This window comes from Sinocyclocheilus rhinocerous, unplaced genomic scaffold (genome assembly GCF_001515625.1).
Source record: "Sinocyclocheilus rhinocerous isolate Xijiao unplaced genomic scaffold, SAMN03320098_v1.1 scaffold4356, whole genome shotgun sequence".
NCBI lineage: Eukaryota > Metazoa > Chordata > Actinopteri > Cypriniformes > Cyprinidae > Sinocyclocheilus > Sinocyclocheilus rhinocerous.
In genome coordinates, this window is record NW_015666941.1 from 107,087 (window position 1) to 129,285 (window position 22,199).

General features: G+C 37.7%; 2 protein-coding genes and 1 pseudogene across 9 annotated transcripts in view; 2 read left to right on the plus strand and 1 right to left on the minus strand.

Annotated features, from left to right (window-relative positions):
- The first annotated feature begins 318 nt into the window (after positions 1 to 318).
- Positions 319 to 3,938, plus strand: LOC107733216 (coiled-coil domain-containing protein 42 homolog; annotated as a pseudogene).
- On the minus strand, positions 3,791 to 7,713 carry LOC107733227 (IQ domain-containing protein D-like). 5 transcript variants are annotated; one of them, XM_016544781.1, is made up of 6 exons: positions 7,533 to 7,713; positions 7,356 to 7,455; positions 5,518 to 6,183; positions 5,172 to 5,405; positions 5,009 to 5,080; positions 3,791 to 4,529 (listed from the first exon to the last, which is right to left on the minus strand). In XM_016544781.1, the coding sequence occupies exons 3-6, from the start codon at positions 6,172 to 6,174 to the stop codon at positions 4,248 to 4,250; spliced, it is 1,245 nt and encodes a 414-aa protein (XP_016400267.1). In that variant the 5' UTR covers positions 6,175 to 6,183; positions 7,356 to 7,455; positions 7,533 to 7,713; the 3' UTR covers positions 3,791 to 4,247. The 5 variants fall into 5 exon arrangements, with proteins under 5 accessions (XP_016400267.1, XP_016400266.1, XP_016400268.1 ...); XM_016544780.1 differs by lacking the exon at positions 7,356 to 7,455 and having other exon boundaries at positions 7,543 to 7,713; XM_016544782.1 differs by lacking the exon at positions 7,356 to 7,455 and having other exon boundaries at positions 7,533 to 7,560.
- Positions 7,371 to 22,199, plus strand: part of LOC107733226 (two pore calcium channel protein 1-like) — a 16,913-nt gene continuing 2,084 nt past the window's right edge. For 2 of the 4 annotated variants that reach the window (XM_016544773.1, XM_016544774.1), the window contains exons 1-25: positions 12,111 to 12,541; positions 12,662 to 12,792; positions 12,917 to 13,093; positions 14,076 to 14,189; positions 14,287 to 14,417; positions 14,699 to 14,822; positions 14,958 to 15,016; positions 15,336 to 15,435; positions 15,782 to 15,898; positions 15,995 to 16,119; positions 16,209 to 16,257; positions 16,350 to 16,413; positions 16,571 to 16,615; positions 17,243 to 17,299; positions 17,477 to 17,530; positions 17,661 to 17,733; positions 17,814 to 17,921; positions 18,333 to 18,404; positions 18,485 to 18,574; positions 18,726 to 18,841; positions 18,934 to 18,980; positions 19,433 to 19,501; positions 20,028 to 20,121; positions 20,219 to 20,355; positions 20,460 to 20,540. In XM_016544773.1, coding sequence (XP_016400259.1) covers positions 12,448 to 12,541; positions 12,662 to 12,792; positions 12,917 to 13,093; positions 14,076 to 14,189; positions 14,287 to 14,417; positions 14,699 to 14,822; positions 14,958 to 15,016; positions 15,336 to 15,435; positions 15,782 to 15,898; positions 15,995 to 16,119; positions 16,209 to 16,257; positions 16,350 to 16,413; positions 16,571 to 16,615; positions 17,243 to 17,299; positions 17,477 to 17,530; positions 17,661 to 17,733; positions 17,814 to 17,921; positions 18,333 to 18,404; positions 18,485 to 18,574; positions 18,726 to 18,841; positions 18,934 to 18,980; positions 19,433 to 19,501; positions 20,028 to 20,121; positions 20,219 to 20,355; positions 20,460 to 20,540 — 2,328 coding nt within the window. In that variant the 5' untranslated portion in view covers positions 12,111 to 12,447. Of the gene's footprint in view, positions 7,472 to 12,110; positions 12,542 to 12,661; positions 12,793 to 12,916; positions 13,094 to 14,075; positions 14,190 to 14,286; positions 14,418 to 14,698; positions 14,823 to 14,957; positions 15,017 to 15,335; positions 15,436 to 15,781; positions 15,899 to 15,994; positions 16,120 to 16,208; positions 16,258 to 16,349; positions 16,414 to 16,570; positions 16,616 to 17,242; positions 17,300 to 17,476; positions 17,531 to 17,660; positions 17,734 to 17,813; positions 17,922 to 18,332; positions 18,405 to 18,484; positions 18,575 to 18,725; positions 18,842 to 18,933; positions 18,981 to 19,432; positions 19,502 to 20,027; positions 20,122 to 20,218; positions 20,356 to 20,459; positions 20,541 to 22,199 lie in introns of those variants that run through there. The other 2 variants (XM_016544775.1, XM_016544776.1) reach the window with 2 other exon arrangements.

The window sequence follows — 22,199 nt, forward strand, 5'->3', positions numbered from 1 at the left end:
TCGGTATCATCGAAAAACAGCAGTCTTTATTATCTAAGTCTAAGAAATAAAGGAATTGGAATTTAATCTGCAACTGGAGGGCAACAAAGGAAAAAGCTTTCCTTTTTGTTCCTGTGGAAACGACACACGAGCAGAAAGTTTGTCGACACAGTGCGCGGCGCGTTTCTGTTTGTGAGGTTCGAAAAGATTAATTTGAATTTGAAAGCTTACTTTCAGTCGATTTTCGAAGAACGACTCAAATTGTAAGTATAGGCTATATCATTTATTACACTTCAGTTCGACCAGTGTTTTTTCTAGAACCATTAATGTGCCGTCGTAATGGCCATTGAGATTTGGTTTCAGAGATTCAGAGAAGTCGCTGAAGTGCAAAAAACTCTTGTATAAGCATTGTTTGGGCGCATAGAGATAGTTCAGAGTGAACTGCATATATTCAGAGATTGTTGAAAATTTCAGAAATAAGGCCGCGCAGAAGGATTTGGCGGATTTGAGTGTAAATGCAAATGAAGCGCGTGAGGAGTGCACCAGCGTGACCAGGGCACTGGAAGCTCAAAAGAGGTGGTGAAAAATACGTTTCAGCTATTTACATTTTTATTTATTTATTTACGTATTTAAAATGTACTTTTTAGCTGTTCCAGTTAGTTTTTCTTGCTTTGTGTGTGCTGTTGACAGGAGATGCAGATGGAGCGGGAGAATTTGAGACGAAAACATTAAGAAAGAAGAGGAGAAATTGAAAAAATCCATACTGAAATATAATAAGTTTTTGCAAGTAATGCAGCATTCCGAAACAATTACATGGATATGAACGGATGATGTGTAAACTGATTTGTCTTTCTTTCCCTAAAGGAAAATGATGCCAGACGTTTGCGTGCCATAAAGAAAGCGGAAGCAGAGAGATCTCAAATCAGACTGAAAGAACTGGAGATTCAGAAGCTAAAGGCAGAGAACGACACCCTGCTGGCACGAAAAGAGTACTGGAGGATCGTGTCAGAAAAGCCATATGCTACCAAGAGTTCCTGGAGAGAGCCGCAAAAATGTCTGGAAAGGTAGTTGCACTATTAGTTGGTAGTCTACTGCTGTTGTGTCTGGAAAGGGTACAGGTACTGAAACAGCTCAGAGAAACTGTCAAGCTTTTTTCATGGACTCACATACCTCATTTGGCTGAAGAGTGAGACTTTTCATACTTTGAGAGTTTGCAGAGTTATTTGAACTAGAGACTGGAAAGGGCAGAGATGATCTTTTCATACAGATATGAATGGGAGGATCTGGAAAGCTGTACACAGAAATAACTAAGTGCCTCGTTGATAGAGACATTGCAATGCTCAATACATCGGCTATGGGAATGGAAGTGCCAGCTTACAGTTTACGCTAGGTTTTTGTCCATGATTTGAGCTGAAGTAGCACAATTTTTGATAACATTATGGTCATTTTTGATGAAATCCGAGAGCTCTCTGACTCTCCATAGAAAGCAAGGGTCCTACCATGATCAAGGCACAGAAGCATAGTAAGGACATCATTAAAACTGTCCATGTGACATCAGTGGTTCAACTGTAATTTTATGAAGCTACGAGAAAACTTTTTGTGCACAAAGAAAACAAAAATAAGACTTTATCCAACAATTCTTCTCCTCCGCATCACCCTGGCGCCATTTTGGAGAGTATCACGACGCATGCGTGTGCTTTTCTTCTGAACGTAAACAAGGTGCAGCACATGCGTGTTCGACATCAGCAGCACCACGCGCATGCATTGTTTACATGCAGGAAAGGCATGCGCATGCGTCGTGATACTCCCCAAAATTGCGCCAGGGTAATGCGGAGAAGAATTGTTGAATAAAGTCGTTATTTTTGTTTTCTTTGCACACAAAAGGTGTTCTCATAGCTTCATAAAAATACGGTTGAACCACTGATGTCACATTTAGTCCTTACTACGTTTCTGTGCCTTGATCGTGGTAGGACCTTTGCTGTCTATGGAGGGTCAGAAAGCTCACGGATTTCATAAAAAATATCTTAACTTTTGTTCCGAGGATGAACAGGGGTCTTACAGGTTTAGAACGACATGAGGGTGAGTAATTAATGACAGAAGTTTCATTTTTGGGTGAACTATCCCTTTAAAGGACCTGATTTCCTATTCTTCATCAAGTGTAACTGCCAATGAACATTTTGGATCAGTCTTATTCTGTGTGGTTTTATTTTCTGTTTTCTGAATGATGACGCAAATGGGGAAACAGAATGGATCAAAAGTGTAAATTATACAGATTCTACCTGTTTCAGCATCTAAAATTTTGTATAGTAATATTACACTTTTCTTCTCTCTCTTCCCCCTTTTTAAAGACATTTGAGTTTGAGAACATTGGTCAAGCCATTGACCGTCTTCATGAACTCCGGTCTATCCACAAAGAACTTCTAGAAAACCAAACTAGGTTAGACAAAGAGAGAGAGAGAGCACAAAGCTGGAACTGATACAGTACCTAAATAAACAGCGAACTGTTCTCCTGCATTGTAACAACCAACTGCACCAGCAACAGACCCAGCTAGACAGCATACGCTTAGAAGCATACAAATGGGTAAACACACACACGCACACAATTTACAGGCCTATGTCTTCTGTACAGTTCTGTCTCCCAAGATTACAGACTATTCATGTGTTCTACAGGAATTAAAATTGAAGCATTTCCATTCCACTGCAGCAAAAGAGACACTCCGATTTGCTCAGCTAAAGGTCACAATCCGTAACATTTATCAGATGATCACACATTACAGGAAAGTCTCTCTGGACACTGAGGACACCTTCAAGCAGTTGGAAATGGTGAATAAAGAAAGTAAGATGGCGCCGACGCTGATGGCTGCCTCCGTGGCGTGCTCCGCAGTTGTTTTTATGTTTTTGTTAGTTTGTCCTGTCTTTAGTTATATCCCTGCAATCAGTTTCACCAGAGACGAATTGCTGGACATTCGGACGGACCCTTCTCTCCAAGAACTGTACTTATCCAGAGTGAGCAAAAGGGCTGGCAGAATCACTCTGGACCCCTCACATCCAGCACACACCCTCTTTGAACTGTTGCCATCTGGTCGACGGTACAGAGCACTGAGCACCAGAACGACGAGACACAGGAACAGTTTCTTCCCTCAGGCAATCCATCTCATGAACACTTAACAATAACTGTGGAACACACACTATTTATTCACTCATACACTTATTTATCTAACACACATACTCAGTCTACACCTCAAATTTGCACATAATATACAGTACCTGTACATGCAAAACTGTCTATTGTAATATACCTGCACATACAACTGTCAATTTATATATTTGTATTCCTTATTTACTTGTTCTGTTTTTTATTATCTGTGTTTTTGGTCTGTCACTGTCATTCTGTTACACTGTGGAAGCTTCTGTCACGAAAACAAATTCCTCGTATGTGTAAACATACCTGGCAATAAAGCTCATTCTGATTCTGATAATGCAAAAATACTTCTGGCAACCTTGAATTAATTATTATTTATTGTTGATATGATTTTTAAAACTAAAATGAGCTACAGTAATGTTCTAAAAAGTCATCACACAGCAATGTGTGGTAAAATGTAACAGGCAAGCTACGTTTTTTCAAAACTGCTTTGGTGAAAAACTCATGTTTTTGTCATTTTCCCTCCAGATTCAGAAATATTTTCAGCTCATGAGAGCTATAGATGATGAACTGAAGTTCAACATTATGTATACCCAATCTCTGAAGATTTATATCCACAGAAAATGGACAGATGTGCCTAAGCTATATAAAAATCATCATCTGGCCACCCTTGAGGATCGTACGGGATTGTTGTGCACTGGGGTGGGAGGGACACCAGGAATATTGTACAGGGACATGGAGATTAAAGGGATGTTTAATTAAAAGGGTTTCCTCTTTAATAATCAATGAAATATTATTATTGGATTCAGATATGTGAGATATCAAAATATATTCATTGGATTCGGACATGTCTTCATTTCTTCCTCCATATACTGTGTAGGCAGCAGTTTTCAGGTTTCAGATACAGCCATTGTTTCTATAAACTGGAATACACTACACAACTTTCAAAATTTCAAAAATGAACAGATTTGAAAGAAATCAGGGTAAATATCTGGTTAACAACTGTACAACAACACTTGAATGCTTCATGAGTCTCACAGTCACAGTGTTTTTTTTTTCCATTTTATTGATCTAATAACGTAAATAATATTGTTGATAATCTTGCACCATGCTTTCATGCTTTCTTTCATTTCCCTTTTTTCCCCTTTCCTTTCTTCCCTTTCTTGGGCTTTGCGTTGGCCTTCATGGCCTTGCGTACACAAAAGCCTCTCCAGTGGGCCTGAATGACAGTGGCAGCTTGGCTCTGCATCTCTCTTTCTCTTTGCTGTTGTTCCCTCTGCTTCTGAGCCTCCTGTCGCTCCTCCATAATCTGGGAGTACTCCAGGTCCAGAACTGCAGAATGTTCCTCCAGCGCTCTCAGCTCTGCCATGTCTGCTTCATACATGCGTGTCATTTCCTCCAGTTCTGTCTAGACACACATATAGACATACAAAATCAAATGCACATGAGCATAAAAACAACAACATTTACATTTTTAAATACATTTACACAGTGACAATTAATTGAGAAGTAATTTGAATGTTCTGGTCACACACGTTCAACAATTCTCTCAAATCTACAAGTTTCTTTTATGTGTTGATGTATTTGCTATTAAAACATGAAGATGGGGTGTGACATATTGAATAAAATGTAATTTATTCCTGTGATTGGCAAAGCTGAATTTTCAACATCATTACTCCAGTCTTCAGTGTCACGTGATCTTTCAGAAATCATCATTATAATATACTGATTTGGTCACTTTTTTTCAGTTGAGTGCGGAGTAAAAAAAAATTTTTTTTCAATAAAAATCTTAGAAAAAATACTGAGCCCAAATGTTTGAACGGTATCTGCAACTACATCTGAAAATGAAACTGCATCAACATAAGTAAATGTCAGATTAATGTCTACCTGTTTCTCTCCAATTTCAGTATCATATTTCTGGATCCAGTTCTCAATCTCTGTTTCCTCCTTGTATTTTTTCTGCAAATCAAAACCAGCAACATTTACAACAAAATAACTATACCCACGCACGCTATTTAACTGAATTATACTTAAATGTGCATAAATACACCTTTCGTAGTGCCAGTTCTCTCTTTCTGTCCTCTTCAGTCACATTATTGAGCTGAGCTCTCAGTTGACTGGCCTCCTGCTGCAAACGAGCTCCCTTCCCCTCTGAAGTTTTTGTGTCTGATTGGCTCTGTTTCTCAGCATCCTGTTGAGTTCGGACGATGAAGTCCTCCAAACCTTTTTCCATCTGATGCAGTGAGTTTCTCAGCTGGTGCACTTTATTATTCAACGTGGAGATCTAAATAGGAGTAAGAGTCAGAGAATAGAGAGAGAATATAATCAAGTAGTTTGAAGAACTCATTCATTCTGTCAACTTTATAACATTTTTTGTTTCTTATCATGCTGCTGACCTCTGTATCCTTGTCTTTTATTGCACTGGCAACCTCTTTTTCCAGTGAGTCTATCAGCTCCTGGTTGGCAGAGTGACGTAGACTGACTTCAAGCATCATCTCTCTGCGTTCTCTCTCCTCTGCAGGTGTAGTGAGAAGCCTCTCCAAAACAATCTCTCTCAACTCACACAGACCCTCTTTCAGTTTCTGAGTCTCCATCTCTCCCACTGTGTTGGGTTCTATGCCTTTTAGCACCTCCCTTGTGGTCGGAGTTGCCCTAAGTAGCCGCATAATGTTATGAAAGGAGTCCTGAACTGCTTTTGTCGATTTGGCTAATTGTTCCTTTAGTTCACTTTGCTCAAAGCTCGCATCAAGCACCATAGCTTGGTACTTTTCCCCAAGCCTCTGGTGCTCTTTCAGGGCATGGACCACTTCCTCTCCAAGACTCTGGGAAAGTGCTTCTGGAGAGCTCAGCAAAGTGGGTAGAAGAGAGACTATCTCCATCTGATGAATGCACTCATCTAGTACCCCAAATATAAGCTTTGCTTCCAGAGATGACAGTGTCTTCCTGGAGGGGTTGATGGTCTTTAAGTAGTCTGCTTTAGTTTTGTTTGGAAGGGTGGCTGCATCTGATAGTCTGTCTTCAGGAGGGACGGCGTCTGATTTTGAGCCCATCATTAGAGGTTTCTATGATTGACAGAGAGAAAACTATTCAGACATCAAATCATTTTTAAAACATTAAAGAGGTGAAAATGTCTTTGTAAGACGTAGGCTATTTAAAAACAGAAGGGAGGAGATATAAGAGTCTGAATCCTTAAAGTTACTTAAAATACATTAAAATGCAATTCATACAAAAAAGTTCTAATTCATTTTGATATTTTAAATACATTTTACACGATAAAAAAAAAAAAGATCTTAGTAGGGAATTGTAACTTTTTTCCCCCCAAAAAATACTTACTCCAATGTGATTACAACGCTTACATGTGTTTTATGATAGATTTTTAAAAAGATTTATCGATTTTATCGTATCGGCCATTTCTATTTATATTCCTATTCATTGCTGACAAAGAAATACTTTGCACTTAACATTTAAATGTCTAAATAACCCATAAACAATAACGCACAACAATAACCATTTTGCTCTCCCTGAACATGTTGTACATTACCGTGTTATTATTCATGTTTGTAGAAATCTGTATGCATGTAAACAACACACTCTGATGTTATGTATACCAGTTGCTGTGACAACCGGTGGCATGACATTCTGATCCCAGTGACTTCCCACTCTAGCAACAAACAAAATAAGAAATCTCATCCGTGATTTACTTACACATATATATAGATACATTTTCCCTGCATGTATTTCATAAACCTCATATTATTATTGAATGTCTAAATATGTTTGGCATGAGACACATTTTCACTCCGTGGCTTTTATTGTGACACTTCAGCAGTTTATCCCTGCGGCCAAAAATGACACTGCCGTAAAAAGATGTAACGTCAAACCCTCCTGCTTGACGGCGGCAGTTCTTTTATTTATAATGTTACAAACTCGATTAAATCGTATTTTCCTGCCTTCGAAAGTTAAATTCTCTTTTAATTAGTTGGAAATACGCAATATGCTTTGCGCTTGCGTTGGTATTTTAATAACAGGCGAAAATATTGACGTAGGCTCTGTTACGGTTATAATTATGATTCGTTTAACTCACACCGTCAAAGTTGATTTCAAACACATTTTAGCATAAACTGGCTCGGTTTGGTGTCCGGGGACAGTAAAGCGGTTTCTGTAACTCGTGTCGCGTGTTCAGTGTTAAAGTTTCTCTGCAGCACCGAAAGGTCAGTTTATTGGCCAAACAGACTTTGTGTCCCCTAAAACTGCGGTCCTCTCATCGCGGGATGGCGGAGGGGGACGACGACGTGCCGCTGATTCTGACCTGGGACGATACGAGCAGCGGGCTGCTGGAGGAAGATGAGAGTGAGCAGATTGTGTTCGTGTTACTCCACATATTTAGCTGACGTTTATGATGTTGGGTCACCTGCAGTTACCCGAGTTTCACTGCTGGCAGAGCAGGACTGCGTGCAGGCCAGTGCACATCTTTAAGGCATTTATTAGGCATTCAGCTCTCTTCCACAGATCTGTCATCCATTCTGTGTGCAGCAGCAGCCTTCATGCGTTCTGTCAGTGACTTCTCTCTCCAGAGCCTGAGCTGTCAGATAATGCGAGGGACCCAAATACAGGTGCATCTCAATAAATTAGAATGTCGTGGAAAAGTTCATTTATTTCAGTAATTCAACTCAAATTGTGAAACTTGTGTATTAAATAAATTCAGTGCACACAGACTGAAGTAATTTAAGTCTTTGGTTCTTTTAATTGTGATGATTTTGGCTCACATTTAAGAAAAACCCACCAATTCACTATCTCAACAAATTAGAATATGGTGACATGCCAATCAGCTAATCAACTCAAAACACCTGCAAAGGTTTCCTGAGCCTTCAAAATGGTCTCTCAGTTTGGTTCACTAGGCTACACAATCATGGGGAAGACTGCTGATCTGACAGTTGTCCAGAAGACAATCATTGACACCCTTCACAAGGAGGGTAAGCCACAAACATTCATTGCCAAAGAAGCTGGCTGTTCACAGAGTGCTGTATCCAAGCATGTTAACAGAAAGTTGAGTGGAAGGAAAAAGTGTGGAAGAAAAAGATGCACAACTAATCGAGAGAACCGCAGCCTTGTGGGGAAAAGTACCTTTTTTTTTTTTTTACACAAGATTAGAATTATTTTAGACGTATTTAAACGTATTTAATTTTTTAATTATTATTTGTTCTATTAAAATCAATAGAATAAAATAATCATTAACTTCATGACTTCCAGCCAGTCTTTAGAAAGCAAAATAAAACAATAATAACATCATAATTCACTATATAATATATATATATATATATATAATATATATTAGATAAGCATAACAACCCTGACCTGATCTGATCTGATCGTTACACATGTTCATTGTGTTACAGTGTTAACTGCAGGTGCTTGCTAAAGTCTCCTGCTTCCCAGATGTTTCTCCTGAGAAATAGATCTCAGATTTGCAATGTTTGCGAGTCAGAAATCTCAGTTTGTTTCTATAGTTTGTTCTGTATATGTCAAGTATTGACTGATCTGTCTCTTTCTTTCTTTCTTAGGAACTTCAGGAGAAACATCTGAGACGAAGTTGAATCTGACAGCTTTAAGTCTCCTGAGCTACAAAACACAACTATTAAAATATTCTTCTGGAAAATGCACTACAATAACTAGACTAGTCTATCTAGATTAAGATGTCATATCCATTAACTCCAGCATCAGCAGAGCTTGCATATGTCTGATGCGGTCAGAGAAGGATGAGTCTCATCGCTGTATCCACACGTTTTCTTGGAGATTGAAAGCAGCAGAGCGTGATTCTCTGTTCTTCTTTATTGCTGTGCGATGGAGAGCAGGTCCAGCTCCTCATACGCTGTCAGCTGAGATTGGCATGAGTCTGGCAGCTTATTTATTTCACCGGGCTTTGATCAATACACAGGAGTTCTGCCTAAATTGCCTCCATTGCTTATAGCTCACAGAGAGAATGAGAGTCAGAGATGCACAGGAATACACTGTCAAAACTCATCTCTGTGCAGCGCTCGACTCCAGCAAACCCACACGGCAAAAAAAGATTTTATAGAAATGCCTAGAAATGAATATATATATATATATATATATATATATATATTCATAAGTTAAAGTTACTGCATTAACTTAAATATTTTATAACATTCTTTGAATTGTCCACAGACTCCCTACACTCCCTTGCAGTTCTCTGGTGTCCTAGGCCGGACCTTCATTTGAAAACCTCTGCTGTCGGGTATTGGTTCATTAAATAGTCAGTGTTACAGGAATGCTGATCATTAGATTTTGCTGAGATACTACAGGCCCTGGTCGACATGAAACCTGATCTTTAACCCTCATTCTCCTTGATTGTGACCACAGACATGCATCATGTGACAGTGGGAAGGCAAGATGGCCATTTAAATAGTGTGAGTTCCAAGCACTGACTCTAGAGGACTCTGCAGTCAAGCCTTTTCGTCATTGTTGACTGCATTGTTGACATTGCTAATGAGCTGGGAGATGATTTGTAGGCCTTCTGCATAGGCAGAATTTATAGTTTTAGTAGAGCAGGGCTATTTTTCCCCACACTGCTTTATAAAAGCTTTTGTAATGTTGAAAATGGAGAAAAATGTGGAAATGTATCTAATACAGAGGAATTGTTGAGAGTGAGTTTGATTTCATTAGTGTGTTATAATGAACAGTGATGTCAGTGCTGGAGTTTGAAGTTTATAATGCTCAGCTGTGTTCACTGCGGCTGTCATCGGTGGCGGATCATGTCATTGAGGGTGCTAGATTTAATCATGATGTCATCAAATAAAATATCTTTGTTTGATTACTTTTGATTTAAAATGATAATTCCACCTACAACACATTGTAAAAGAGAACTTATTTTTATGTAGAAAAAGTGGTTGAAATTGTTATTGACAATTTTCTTTGTGTTTCTTTACAGCTGAGTTAAGGCTGCTCTGTGCCTGCTAAAAATTCAGTGTAAAAGTAAGTCATGCTTGCTCTGACCCACCTCAGCCCCTAGTATCAAATTATACAGCTGCAGTTTTTGTGTAAATGCATTTATGCCACCTCTGAGCAGCAAAAAACTGTGTAAGGACACCTAAATGCCACATTAGAAGTGCTTCTGTGCCACCTCTGCAGTGTAAATTTAATGACACAAATCTATGTGCAGTGTCATTTGTAGATAGTTCATTTGAGAGACTTTTGGAATCACTGAGGAGATGCTGCACCCTAGTGCTATTGTGTGGTACTGAAAATATTAACAACCATCATATGACCCATCAACCAATAGGCCTATACTATTTCTTCCAGGTCAGTTTTTGGGGAGGACACTATGTAGTACTGTCACTTTAAGAGTGAAGTTTCCCAACCCCAATGGTCATGTGTTTAAGTGTCCAATACAGTAGCATACCAGCCTTTGTACCACACGCACACACACACACACACACACAGACAGTTAAAATGCTGTGTTAGCCTTATGACAGATACAGTGCTGTTTGTGACCCCCGTCCTCTCCCATCCTGCATGCACGCAGTCTGTGGCCTTGTGTCAAAACTGTTTGGTTGTGATGAGAGCTGGACGTTTGAATATTCGGAGCACCTGAGTGTAAACTGTGGCACACTTTTTGTGATTTGGCGTGTTTGTTTAGTTAGCCAAGAAGAGTCTTCATGGGAAAAAAAAGGATGTAGGAACAAGGTCTGTCTTTTTGGTTTCAGGACAACTGTCTCTTAATTTTAGAAGAAAGAAGCTGACTTGAATATCAGATGCCTTCGCTTCCTCATTTTGCCTCAAGCTGCTGTCTCAAAAAGTTATTTTGTTGTCATGGTGAAGATGTTTGGACATTTTAAAAGCTGTGCTTTTAGAAACAACCAGGACCGATCTCTGATAATCAGTCCGGTTTTGTTTCTTTGTGTTTGAAGGAAATCTGGATTTGTGCTAAGTGGAACTGGACCTGAAAAGAAAAAGGACCTGCTATCAGTGCTGTCTTGTTCACTCTTGCTCTGCCAGGAACCTATTGATTAGACAGAGCAAAACCAACACTGTTGTTGTCATGTGCGTATTCACTGAGAGCTGTTTACAGACAGCTGTGAGTCAATGAACCGCAATGAAGTAACTCATTCAATCAGTTTGTGTTTGGGCAAACTAAAAGCTCTTAGCTGTTTGGGATTTAATTAATGCGCCATTAAATTACCAGACTGTTGCCTGACAGATCGTTTAAAAGGGAGTCATATTTATTGCTTAGAAAGAAGCAATGGTAAGTATAGATAAAAAAAAATGAATTGAAACTTTTTAGTTCCCAAATGAAGCTCTCAGCGTGGTAGGATTGTTCAGCAGTGCCGCGCATCTCAAAGGCTAGCTGTGTTTTTGAGCTTGAAGAAAGAAAGGTAGTAAAATGGATCCGATATAGCATAGGAAACAGAAGATGACACGGAAGAAGGGAGGCTGTGACCAAGAGACTGATGGGGATGGCTGGAAAGGGGACTGGTGTCAGAGGAAGCAGTTCCGAGGATCTACAGGAAGTTCTCATTGCGCTTTGAACTGATGCTTGAGAAAATCCACTGGACAATCTGTTTGACTGTTCAGTTAAACTGTGATCTCTGAACCATCAGCGGTGTTTCCTGCTCACACATCCTCTGAAAGAGAGAGGGGAAATGTCTAGGGTGCAATCCTTATGGAACTATTTGGAATTCAGCTATGAAATGTTTGGAATAATGAGTGCAGTGTTTTGGGAACCAGCTTTGAGTTAGTCTGGAGTGCATTTAAATTTATTCACATTTTATTAATATTATATATTTGATTCTTTGAATCAGTTTTAGATTTTTTTGAATGTGAATTTAACTTGTCACTTTAATCTGTAATGTTGTCTAATCAACTTTTTTTTAGTAGCATAACTTTGTAGGATCCTCATTTGAGCACATTTACCACATTTTTGCCAACAAAAGACATTTTGTGTAATTTCTTTAGTTACTTTTAACTTAGAAACACATTATTACCGTATGTTTTTTGTCTTTCTCAACAAATGATACAATGAATTGATTGTGTGTGAAGGTGCAGATAGAGATGTAGACTCTTAAAGGAGCTTTGCCCCGATTTGACTCACAGTTTTTTTTTTTTTAAAACCTTTTGAGGAATCGTGAACAGCACCACAGGATTCTGTTCTGCTTTCGGACCGCTGGCCACAGCAGCTGCAGCTGGCACAATAAACTTGCATGCGAGTGCATTGTTGATAATTTACCCTTGCAGTGCTAAAAACTGCTTGACCACTGACATGCTCTCTGTCTGACTACTGGGACGTGGGGCCGATCACAGGGGTTGCCATGGAAATCAGTAGTACATTTGACAACATGCCTGGACTGACACATGATCGGCCAGTGCAAACGTCCTCATTCTGCCAGCAGTTTGCGTCTGTCGGTATGTTATTTAAAAGTGGTATATAAAATCAACTGGCTCAAGTACTGCTGTATCTGAACGTAAATTTTTAATTTATATTGTGAAATCATCATTTAATAGTTTTTTTTCTTCTCTACACAGATGGGGCAGGAAATTATGATGATGTGAATAATGTTGTCATTCCGACCCCAGGAGCACCAGACCCCAGGGCCCAGAATTCTTTGCGGCAGAGTTGGGAAATGAACTACCAGGAAGGAGCAATATACCTGCAGGTCACCATTTGAACCTCCAGTCCATACGCTCAGTGAAGCAGTAAAATAGATGCAGATGATCACAAACACACACTCAGGGCTAATAATAATTCTCCCTTGCCAATTTGTCTGTGTTTGTCTTCAGGAGGGAGAGAATAACGACAAGTTTTTCACTCATCCGCGAAATGCCCATGCGCTCAGTGCCTACCTGTTTGCTCACAATCACCTTTTCTATGTGATGGAGCTGCTGACTGCGGTGTTACTCATGCTTCTGTCCCTCTCAGAGGCCCCTGCCGTCCCCTTTCTCCGCTTGGACGTCTATGTATGTGACTTCTACTTCACTATAATGTGCATACACTTCAAAATTTTAGGGTCTTTTTTGAAATACATTTTTTGATTCAGCAAGGATGCATTACATTGTTTAAATGTGACAGTAAAGGTTTTTACATTGTTACAAAAAGTCTATTTCAAATACATGCTTTTCTATTTATCCAAGAAGTCACAATTTTTACAAAAATATACATATGTGATCCTGGACCACAAAACCAGTCATAAGGGTCAATTTCAGCTGAATAAATAAGCTTTCCATTGATGTATGGTTTGTTAGGATAGGATAATGTTTGGCTGAGATACAACTATTTGAAAATCTGGAATCGGAGGGTGCAAATAAATCAAAATATTTAGAAAAGCGCCTTTAAAGTTGTCCAAATGAAGTTCTTAGCAATGCATATTACTAATCAAAAATTAAGTTTTAATATATTTACAGTAGGAAATTTACAAAATATCTTCATGGAACATGATCTTTACTTAATATCCTAATGATTTTTGGCATAAAAGAAAAATCGATAATTTTGACCCATACAATGTTTTTTTAGCTATTGCTAAAAATATACCCCAGCGACTTAAGACTGGTTTTGTGGTCCAGGGTCACATATAGTAAATGATTCCTGAAGTATCATGTGACACTGAAAACTGGAGTATCTTTGCCATCACAAGAATAACTTGCATTTTAAATTATATTAAAATAGCAAACAGTTATTTTAAATTGCAATAAAATTTCACAATATTATTGCTTAACTATATTATTGTTTAACTAAATAAATGCAGCCTTGGTGAGTATAAGAAACTTCTTTTAAAAACGTTTAAAAAAAAAAACCTTACCGACCCCAAACTTTTGGATGATAGTGTATGTATGTGTGTAAGCTTAAGTGTACATGTAAATGTTGTAAAGGCTTACAATTATATGAACAGGAGTATATACTAGTGTACAAACACTTTAAGGTGTGTATTTTCATTTCTGTCAGGTTCATGCGACACTGGAGTTATTGGCATTAACAATGGTGGCCTTTGAGTTGTGCATGAAGCTCCGATGGCTTGGTTTTCACACCTTTATACGACATAAGAGGACCATGGTAAAGGTGTGTAAATTTGTAATAATACACTGCCTCAACAATGGTTGATTTTTGTTTTTTTTATCTCAGCCGAGGAATCCTCTCTGATTTTTGTGCGTTTCAGACATGTGTCCTGTTTATTCAATTCATCGAGGCAATTGTGGTCTTAGTCCGGCAGACATCTCACCTGCGTGTAACAAGAGCCCTGCGGCCAATCTTTCTGGTGGACTGCCGTTACAGTGGAGCTGTTCGCAGGCATGCTAACTTCGAAATTCATAATAATATTTAAAAATAATTTAGTAATTGTTATTAAATAAAAAATTTATAATTAATACCTCTACTACTCACATTATTTTTCAATTAAAGGTTTTGAGATCTCATACATGCAACAAGCCACTCAAGGCCTTGTTACAGTGATTTTACACAAAACTAAGTACTAAAAGTTTATGTAACAATGGGTAAATTATTGTAAAGCATGTCCTTGACTGGATACTATGTGACGTTCTGACGCTGTATCTGTTTCTGTCCTCCCTCAGAAACCTGAGGCAGATATTTCAGTCTCTTCCTCCCTTCATTGATATTCTTCTGCTGCTGCTTTTCTTCATGGTCATCTTTGCCATCCTAGGATTCTGTTTGTTCTCAGCCAACACAGCAGACCCTGTTAGTACTTCGATCACACACTCACCTTTGTTTTCCACACCCTTGTGTTCTCTTGTGTCTTATTGTCTCTCTCTCTCACACACACACACACACACACACACACAAACTCATAGATTCTTTTCTTTCTCTCCACAGTATTTTAGCACACTGGAGAACAGCATTGTTAGTCTGTTTGTCCTTCTGACCACTGCAAAGTAAGTATGTACTCTTGCTGTGGTGCACACATCCTACTTAACATTGCATGACTCTGAGCCTCAGTGTTTCATGTCTTCCTGTAACAGCAGTAGTAATCCAAATGTTATCAGTTCAAACTCCTTGAGGAGGAACTGGAGAATTTCTCTGATCCTCTATTATCATTATGTCCTCCTGCAAAGAACTTAACCCCAGGTCACTATAGTCAGACTGTCCCTGATAAAAATTTTATAAAAGTCACTTTGAATAAAAAAGTGTCTACTAAATGATTAATAATGAGGTAAGTCTTTAGTAGATTCACACATCTTTCTTCTTCACTAGTTTTCCAGATGTGATGATGCCAGCGTATTCAAAGAATCGTTGGTCATGCATTTTCTTCATTGTGTATCTGTCCATCGAGCTCTACTTCATCATGAATCTGGTCAGTATTAAACAACAATGAATCTGTTTTCATTTTAAAGCTGACATATCATGAAAATCTGACTTTTCCAGGTTTTAAGTGCTATAATCAGGTCCCCGGTGCATCTACCAACCAAGAAAACGTGAAAAAGATTAACCCAGTAACTTTGTTTTGGTAAGCCTTTTTCTGCAAGCGTCTGAGAAAACGAGCACGTCAGATTTCGCTCCACTTATATTACATATTGTAAAAAGGGACATAATATGTCTCCTTTGAAGGATTTATAGTGTATTATAGTTTAATTTTGTAAGCATTATCTGTTGGTGCAGTGTGAACTACTTTGAGTTTGCTCTTAATTTTTGCTTCACAGCTCCTGGCAGTAGTTTTTGACACCTTTAATGGAGTCGAGAAGATGAAATTCAAGTCTCTTCTTCTACACAAGCGATCCGCCATAGAGCACACCTTCCAGCTGCTGGTTAGTCGGCAGGTGAGGTTTACAGATCACACTCTTTCAGGACTGAACCCCGAAAGCCTTGTGTATTTTATGGATGAATGTGAGTGTGATAAATCTACATTTATTTAGAGGCCAGATAGAGTGTGTTTAAAACAGTTTGATGGACTGATGCGGTTCTATCGTCCACGAATGACAGCACGGGATCGTTTCCTCACTTTCAAAGCCCTCAACCATTCAGGAGCAACCATGCTGAGGTACACACATGCACTAATATGTGCTCACGTTCTTTTGATTATTTTAGCAGATGATGAGTTCTTCAGATGTATTTGTGCTTGTGTTTTAGTCTCCAGGACTTTTATACGTTTTATGAAGTGATCGGGCTCAAATGGAAGGTCAGATTTCACACACTGTCACATGATTACACTCCCTGGGTGTTTGTTAAACCCTCTTAAGCAAGAACATCTGGTGTATACGTGTGTTGCAGGCTCGACGGAGTGGGGAGCACTGGTTTGATGATCTTCCTCGTACTGCATTCCTCATCTTCAAAGGTCTTTATATTTGTCATGTTGATTCGATTTGCATTAGTTACAGAATTTTACAGTTTAATGATCTGCTCACAATGACCAGATACATTCAAGATTAGTTGGGATCAAATATTTTCTTCCATAATACTTCCTTTGTATGATCATTCTTCTTTTTTAACAGGAATCAATATACTTGTGAAATCCAAAGCTTTCCAATATGCAATGTGTAAGTTAAAATCTTTAAGTAACTCTTCTTGTATTAACCCTTTAGACATTAACATGCAATACCTGATCGATAAAATATGCTCATTGGAACCCATTAGCTTGTAGGTTAATAGAAAAACTGTCTGATATTCTTTCAGTACTCTTATTATAGTTATTACTTACTGTACTGTAAAATAGAGTAATATTGTGAAAACATTAACTGTTAACATGATTACAAATAACTGTTTTCTGTTTAATGTATTTTAAAATGTAATTTATTTTCAGCAACCATTACTCCAGTCCTCAGTGTCACATGATCCTTCAGAACTCATTCTAATATGCTAATTTGGTGCTCAAAAAACATTTCTTATTAGTATCAATGTCTGAAAACAGTTGTGCTGCTGAATTTTTGCAATACATGATATACTTTTCTGATACGTGATAAGTTCAAATAAACAGCATTTACTTTAAAAACTATTTAGTTTTTACTTTCACTTTTGATCAAAGTAATGCTGAATTTTTTTTTATTAATTTCTTTCAAAAATCTAACTGACTCAAAACTTTTAAACTCAAGTGTACTGCACTTACAGTATATTAATTCCATTATTTCTAATCATTCAAACTATTTTTCATGATTGACCTGTTACAGATCTGGTAGTAGCAATTAATGGCATCTGGATCCTAGTGGAGACAAACATGTTAAATGGTAAGATCTTGAGTAATGGAACAGTAGGGCATGTGCTGCAGCTGTGTTGCAGTTCCAGATAATTCTTTGAATTCACCATTCAGAAACGCTTGTAATCACAGGAAACAGCAAAATAGCCGTTTTCTCTGTGTGAACCCAATTGAATTTGGCTCTCAAGCAGCTCTTCTCTTCTCACAGATGGCGTCTCATGGACTCATGCTGTCCCATGGAGTTACATTATTTTCCTCACAAGTAGGTGGAAATTGTTTAGAATTAAATCACGAGTAAATCTGAATGTAGATGTTTCAATTAATATGGGTTTCATTTAAATGTTAAAAAAAATTTTTTATTCACCTCCTGCTGATGTGTCTGTGGAATGAAGTTTATGGAATTGAGGTCTTGTTGAAGATCACAGGCCTTGGTCCTTTGACATATTTCAGCTCAGGGTGGAACCTGTAGGTACACACACATACATTCATACAAATACACACACATACACACTGCATCACCTCTGGGTGTGTGTTTCTATTTCCAGCTTTGATTTCTCAGTAACAGTCTTTACCTTTCTGGGATTAATTGCTCTGGCCTTTGACATGGAGCCGTTCTACTTCATCGTGGTGTTGAGACCTCTTCAGCTCCTCCGGTATGTGTACTTATTCGTGTGTGTGTTTTGATGAATTTTTGTTTGCATATAGTTGTAGTCATTCATTTACAACCTTTTTCTTTTTTCTAAATGCTTATTGTTCTCCCATAAGTGTGTGTGTATCACTTGAATTGTTATGCTGGTAATGTAATTTGTATATTACATTTAAAAACAATCAATTTAGAAAAACACAAAATAGAAGCATTTTTGACCAGAGGGCTCAGATGGTTTTACCCCACTGTAGATAAAGTCTGCGGTGTAATAATTTTTTAAGCTGTATGTCTTTTGTTCTTAATATTAACTTTGTGTGAATCATTAGATATCTTTTTTTCAGCAGTCGTAGCTATAGATAGATACAGATATGTTCCTTTTTAACAGTCTCATAATTTTTTCCCCCTATTTCTTGTCAAGGTTGTTTAAAATTAAACAGCGCTATCGGAACGTTTTGGACACAATGTTTGAACTCTTCCCGCGTATGGCCAGGTACAGAAATAATAATCCATTTCAGCTCATTACTCACAGATGAAGGCCCTTCTCTCACAACCCTCTCTCTGTCTCTGTAGTCTAGGTCTGACTCTGATCATCTTCTATTATTCTTTTGCCATCGTTGGAATGGAGTTTTTTGCTGATGTTGTTTATCCAAACTGCTGCAAGTAAGTTCCTTTCTTTGCAAAAAAAAGGAAGCAATTTTGAAGAATCTTTATGAAACTTAGTGATCAGTAGATATCATGATGCAAAAAAGGACAAAATAGCTATAAATGATTCTCAGTGAATAATGTATTTTGGTGTGTGTGTCTCTCAAAGCACGAGCACTGTTGCTGCCTCGTATCGCCAGATAAATGTGACCATTGGCAACCGGACCATTCTAGAGGAGGGATATTACTATCTCAATAACTTCAATAACATCCTAAGCAGCTTTGGTATGTGCGCACACACACACACACACACACACACACACTCTTCTCATGTCAGTATATAGCTTTTGTAACTTTTTTTCTCTGCCATCTTTCAGTCACTCTTTTTGAGCTAACCGTGGTGAACAACTGGTACATCACTATGGTGAGAGTAAATACAAATACAAAAACACATGCACACACACACACACACTCTTCTCATGTCAGTATATAGCTTTTGTAACTTTTTTTCTCTGCCATCTTTCAGTCACTCTTTTTGAGCTAACCGTGGTGAACAACTGGTACATCACTATGGTGAGAGTAAATACAAATACAAAAACACATGCACATCAGCTCAGTCAACAAGTCATAATATCAGAAGTTTCTTCAGTAAAATGTTTGTATTTTTTTGGTTAGTGTGAGGCTGTGGTGCCCCCTGCTGTTTACTGGAATTAAATGTCAGTCAGCAGACTGTTGTGTCTCTGAAGTAATGCTGAAGTCTCCAAAAGTTTGTTTGTAGCAGAATCCTATGGATCCTACTGTGTGAACCAGTCAATACATAACCATTTCTCTGTCATTTGTCCGAGTTATTGATGCCTTTGATTGCTGTTTTCGCAGGAAGGTGTGACGTCACAAACTACTCACTGGAGTCGCCTTTATTTCATGACCTTTTACATTGTCACCATGGTAAGGGTTTGTATATGTTGGTTGTGTATGTGTGTGTTAAATAAATCTAAATCATTTAGAAAATTTTTGTCATTTGAACAAAAATGAAAAGACTGAAAAAAAAAACTAAAGGAAAAATAAACCTAAATAGCAATCTTAAAAAAAGCACATAAGTCAATTATTAAAAGTTAAAGCTAAAATTAAAATGAAAACAAAATAATAAAAGCTAATTCAAAAAATATTAATAGAAGCTGTAATAGCATATTAATAATACAAAAAAACACTGAAGGGACAATGTGGATATTATTTGTTTTTGATGTGAAAGTTATGATTTATATAGGTATAAGGTACAGTGTAACCAGTCAACATTTCTTTTTTTTTTATACATTTTTGTTTTGCTTAAATAATTTAATGTTGAAATTATTGAATGTCCCACTGCTGTTATCAGCTACCCATTTATATGTGTGTTATAAATCTAATATAGTGATCTTGATATTTTCTCACAGCCCGGTGTTATTTTGAGTGTACATGCCTCTGTGTGATGCAGGTTGTGATGACAATAATCGTGGCCTTCATACTAGATGCATTTGTCTTCAGGAAGAACTACAGTCGGAAGAACAGAGAGCCGGATGACCCAGAAGGTTCTAAATGTTTAGAGTCCCGTTCATCTGATGATGACATGTTTAATAAAATGGGTATGACTGAGATATCTAAGACTAGAATGTGTGTGTGTTATAGATGAAAAGGGGATTGTCTTTGAGACAGAGGTGTCTCAGACTGAAGCTCTGCAGACTCTGGACTTGTATAAACACACACTGGGCGTCACCAACCTAAGCTCACTGCAGGACATGTGTGTGGCTCTGGAGCGGAGCGGGGTAAGCACATGCATACATGCACAGTTTGTGTTCATAGCATCTAATTTGTGTTTCTCTGTTAGATTGATTGAACTGTAATGGATAATTTTTGTCTTTGCTCACAGCATTCCTCATTAGTATTTCTGGGTCGAAGGTCACGTACCAAGAGTGACCTCAGCATGAAGATGTACGAGGAGGAGATTCAGGTAGGATAGAAACGATTATTATAGGATTGTTAACTAAAATTGAAACTAAAATAAAATTATTAAAAACTTTTTCGTTACTAAAAATGGATTTCTAATTTTAATGTACTAAAAAAACTGATATATATATATATATATATATATAACATGTCTGAATTAACATGAATGTAACATTGTTTTCATGAAAAGTGATGTGGTAACCAGATTCATTTGAACCTTTATTTGCAGAATTTAAAGTAAAGCATTCACAAATGGCTCCCTTATTGGATCAGAAAATTAAATCATGAAAGTCTGAAATGGTAATATATAGGGGTGTCCCCGACTAAGGATTTTCATAGTCGAATCGGAAGTCAGTGAAACCCAGAATTCACAACATTTTTTACAATAATGCTCTCATTATAACGTTGTGTATATGACAGTAGTTATTAATGTTCTGCATTTCTGTTTTGAGCTGCGTGCACTGAAGATGACCAGTAGAATGAAGCAGCAGGTTTTTAATCAATAGGATTTAACTTATCATTTATTTCATATAGAATACGCTTCGTTATTTACAGGTACATCTAAAAAAAATTGAATATCATGAAAAAGGTCACTCATTTCAGAAAGTGAAAACCATATATTATATAGATTCATTACACATAGAGTGAAATATTTCAAGCCTTTATTTCTAAAGGCTTGAAATATTTCACTCTGTGTAATGAATCTATATAATATATGGGTTTCACTTTCTGAAATGAGTGACAAAAATATTGACCTTTTTCATGATATTCTAATTTTTTGAGATGTACCTGTATACAACATAACGTAAATATTACGACTTATAGGCTATCTGCACAAAATGCCCCGAATGTACGAACGTGTCTGTGCGGCTCTGAATGAACTCCTTTTGTGGACGCGTTCTTCACGCAACAGAGACACTGGTTTTTATCTTTAATCAGGCTCTTACTGAATTAACAATTTACTCAAATTAAAATTAATTAGAATGACACATTTAAAGAGAAATAAGCTATTAAAGTTTGTTTACATTGCAGCTTGTTTACATGCATTTGACCTTGTCGTGGCTGTTTTCAGGCAGAACCTTTAATGTTGTCATATCACACAACTGTATAACACAATTCTGTGTCACTCGAGTTCAGTATTTACACTAAATCTGCGCAGATTTGGCTTACATGAACTTCCTCAAGAAATTAATTAGTAAACATAATGTGCGAAAAGTAACCTGCCAAATTGGCTAGTGATTTGACAGCGTTACCCGCCACAGCTGATTTTTACCCGCATTTGGTGGGTTGGCGGGTGTTCATTTCAAACCCTGTATACACGATATATATAAACCGGCTGAAATGTTTTGAAATCACTTACCCTACCTGATCGAAAAAAAAGGCAGTCTTTCACTCTGCCTGTGCCAATTTGAGTCTTGTTAAAGTTTTAAATCCCTGCCGCCAAGATGCTCCTCTGTTGGTCAGGGATTATAGAAAGTGAAATTTAAATCTATAGGGGTGGTTGGATTTATTGACGCACGTTAAAATATTTATTTGAAGCTTTTTTCTTTTCAGATTCTTATTAACAGCATTATTTTAATAGGCTGTATATTAACTTATTGGGAGAAAACCAGTAGTTCTATGTGAAATCAGACATTTGAGCACCCCCATATAGCCAAAATGG

Coding starts and splice junctions, on each gene's coding strand:
- LOC107733227 (XM_016544778.1), bottom strand. CDS start 6,759: ATGTCATGCCACCGGTTGTCACAGCAACTG. Junction 5,406..5,517: donor TAAAAGACAAGGATACAGAG/GTCAGCAGCATG, acceptor ACTCCTATTTAG/ATCTCCACGTTGAATAATAA. Junction 4,530..5,008: donor CTGAAATTGGAGAGAAACAG/GTAGACATTAAT, acceptor ATGTGTGTCTAG/ACAGAACTGGAGGAAATGAC.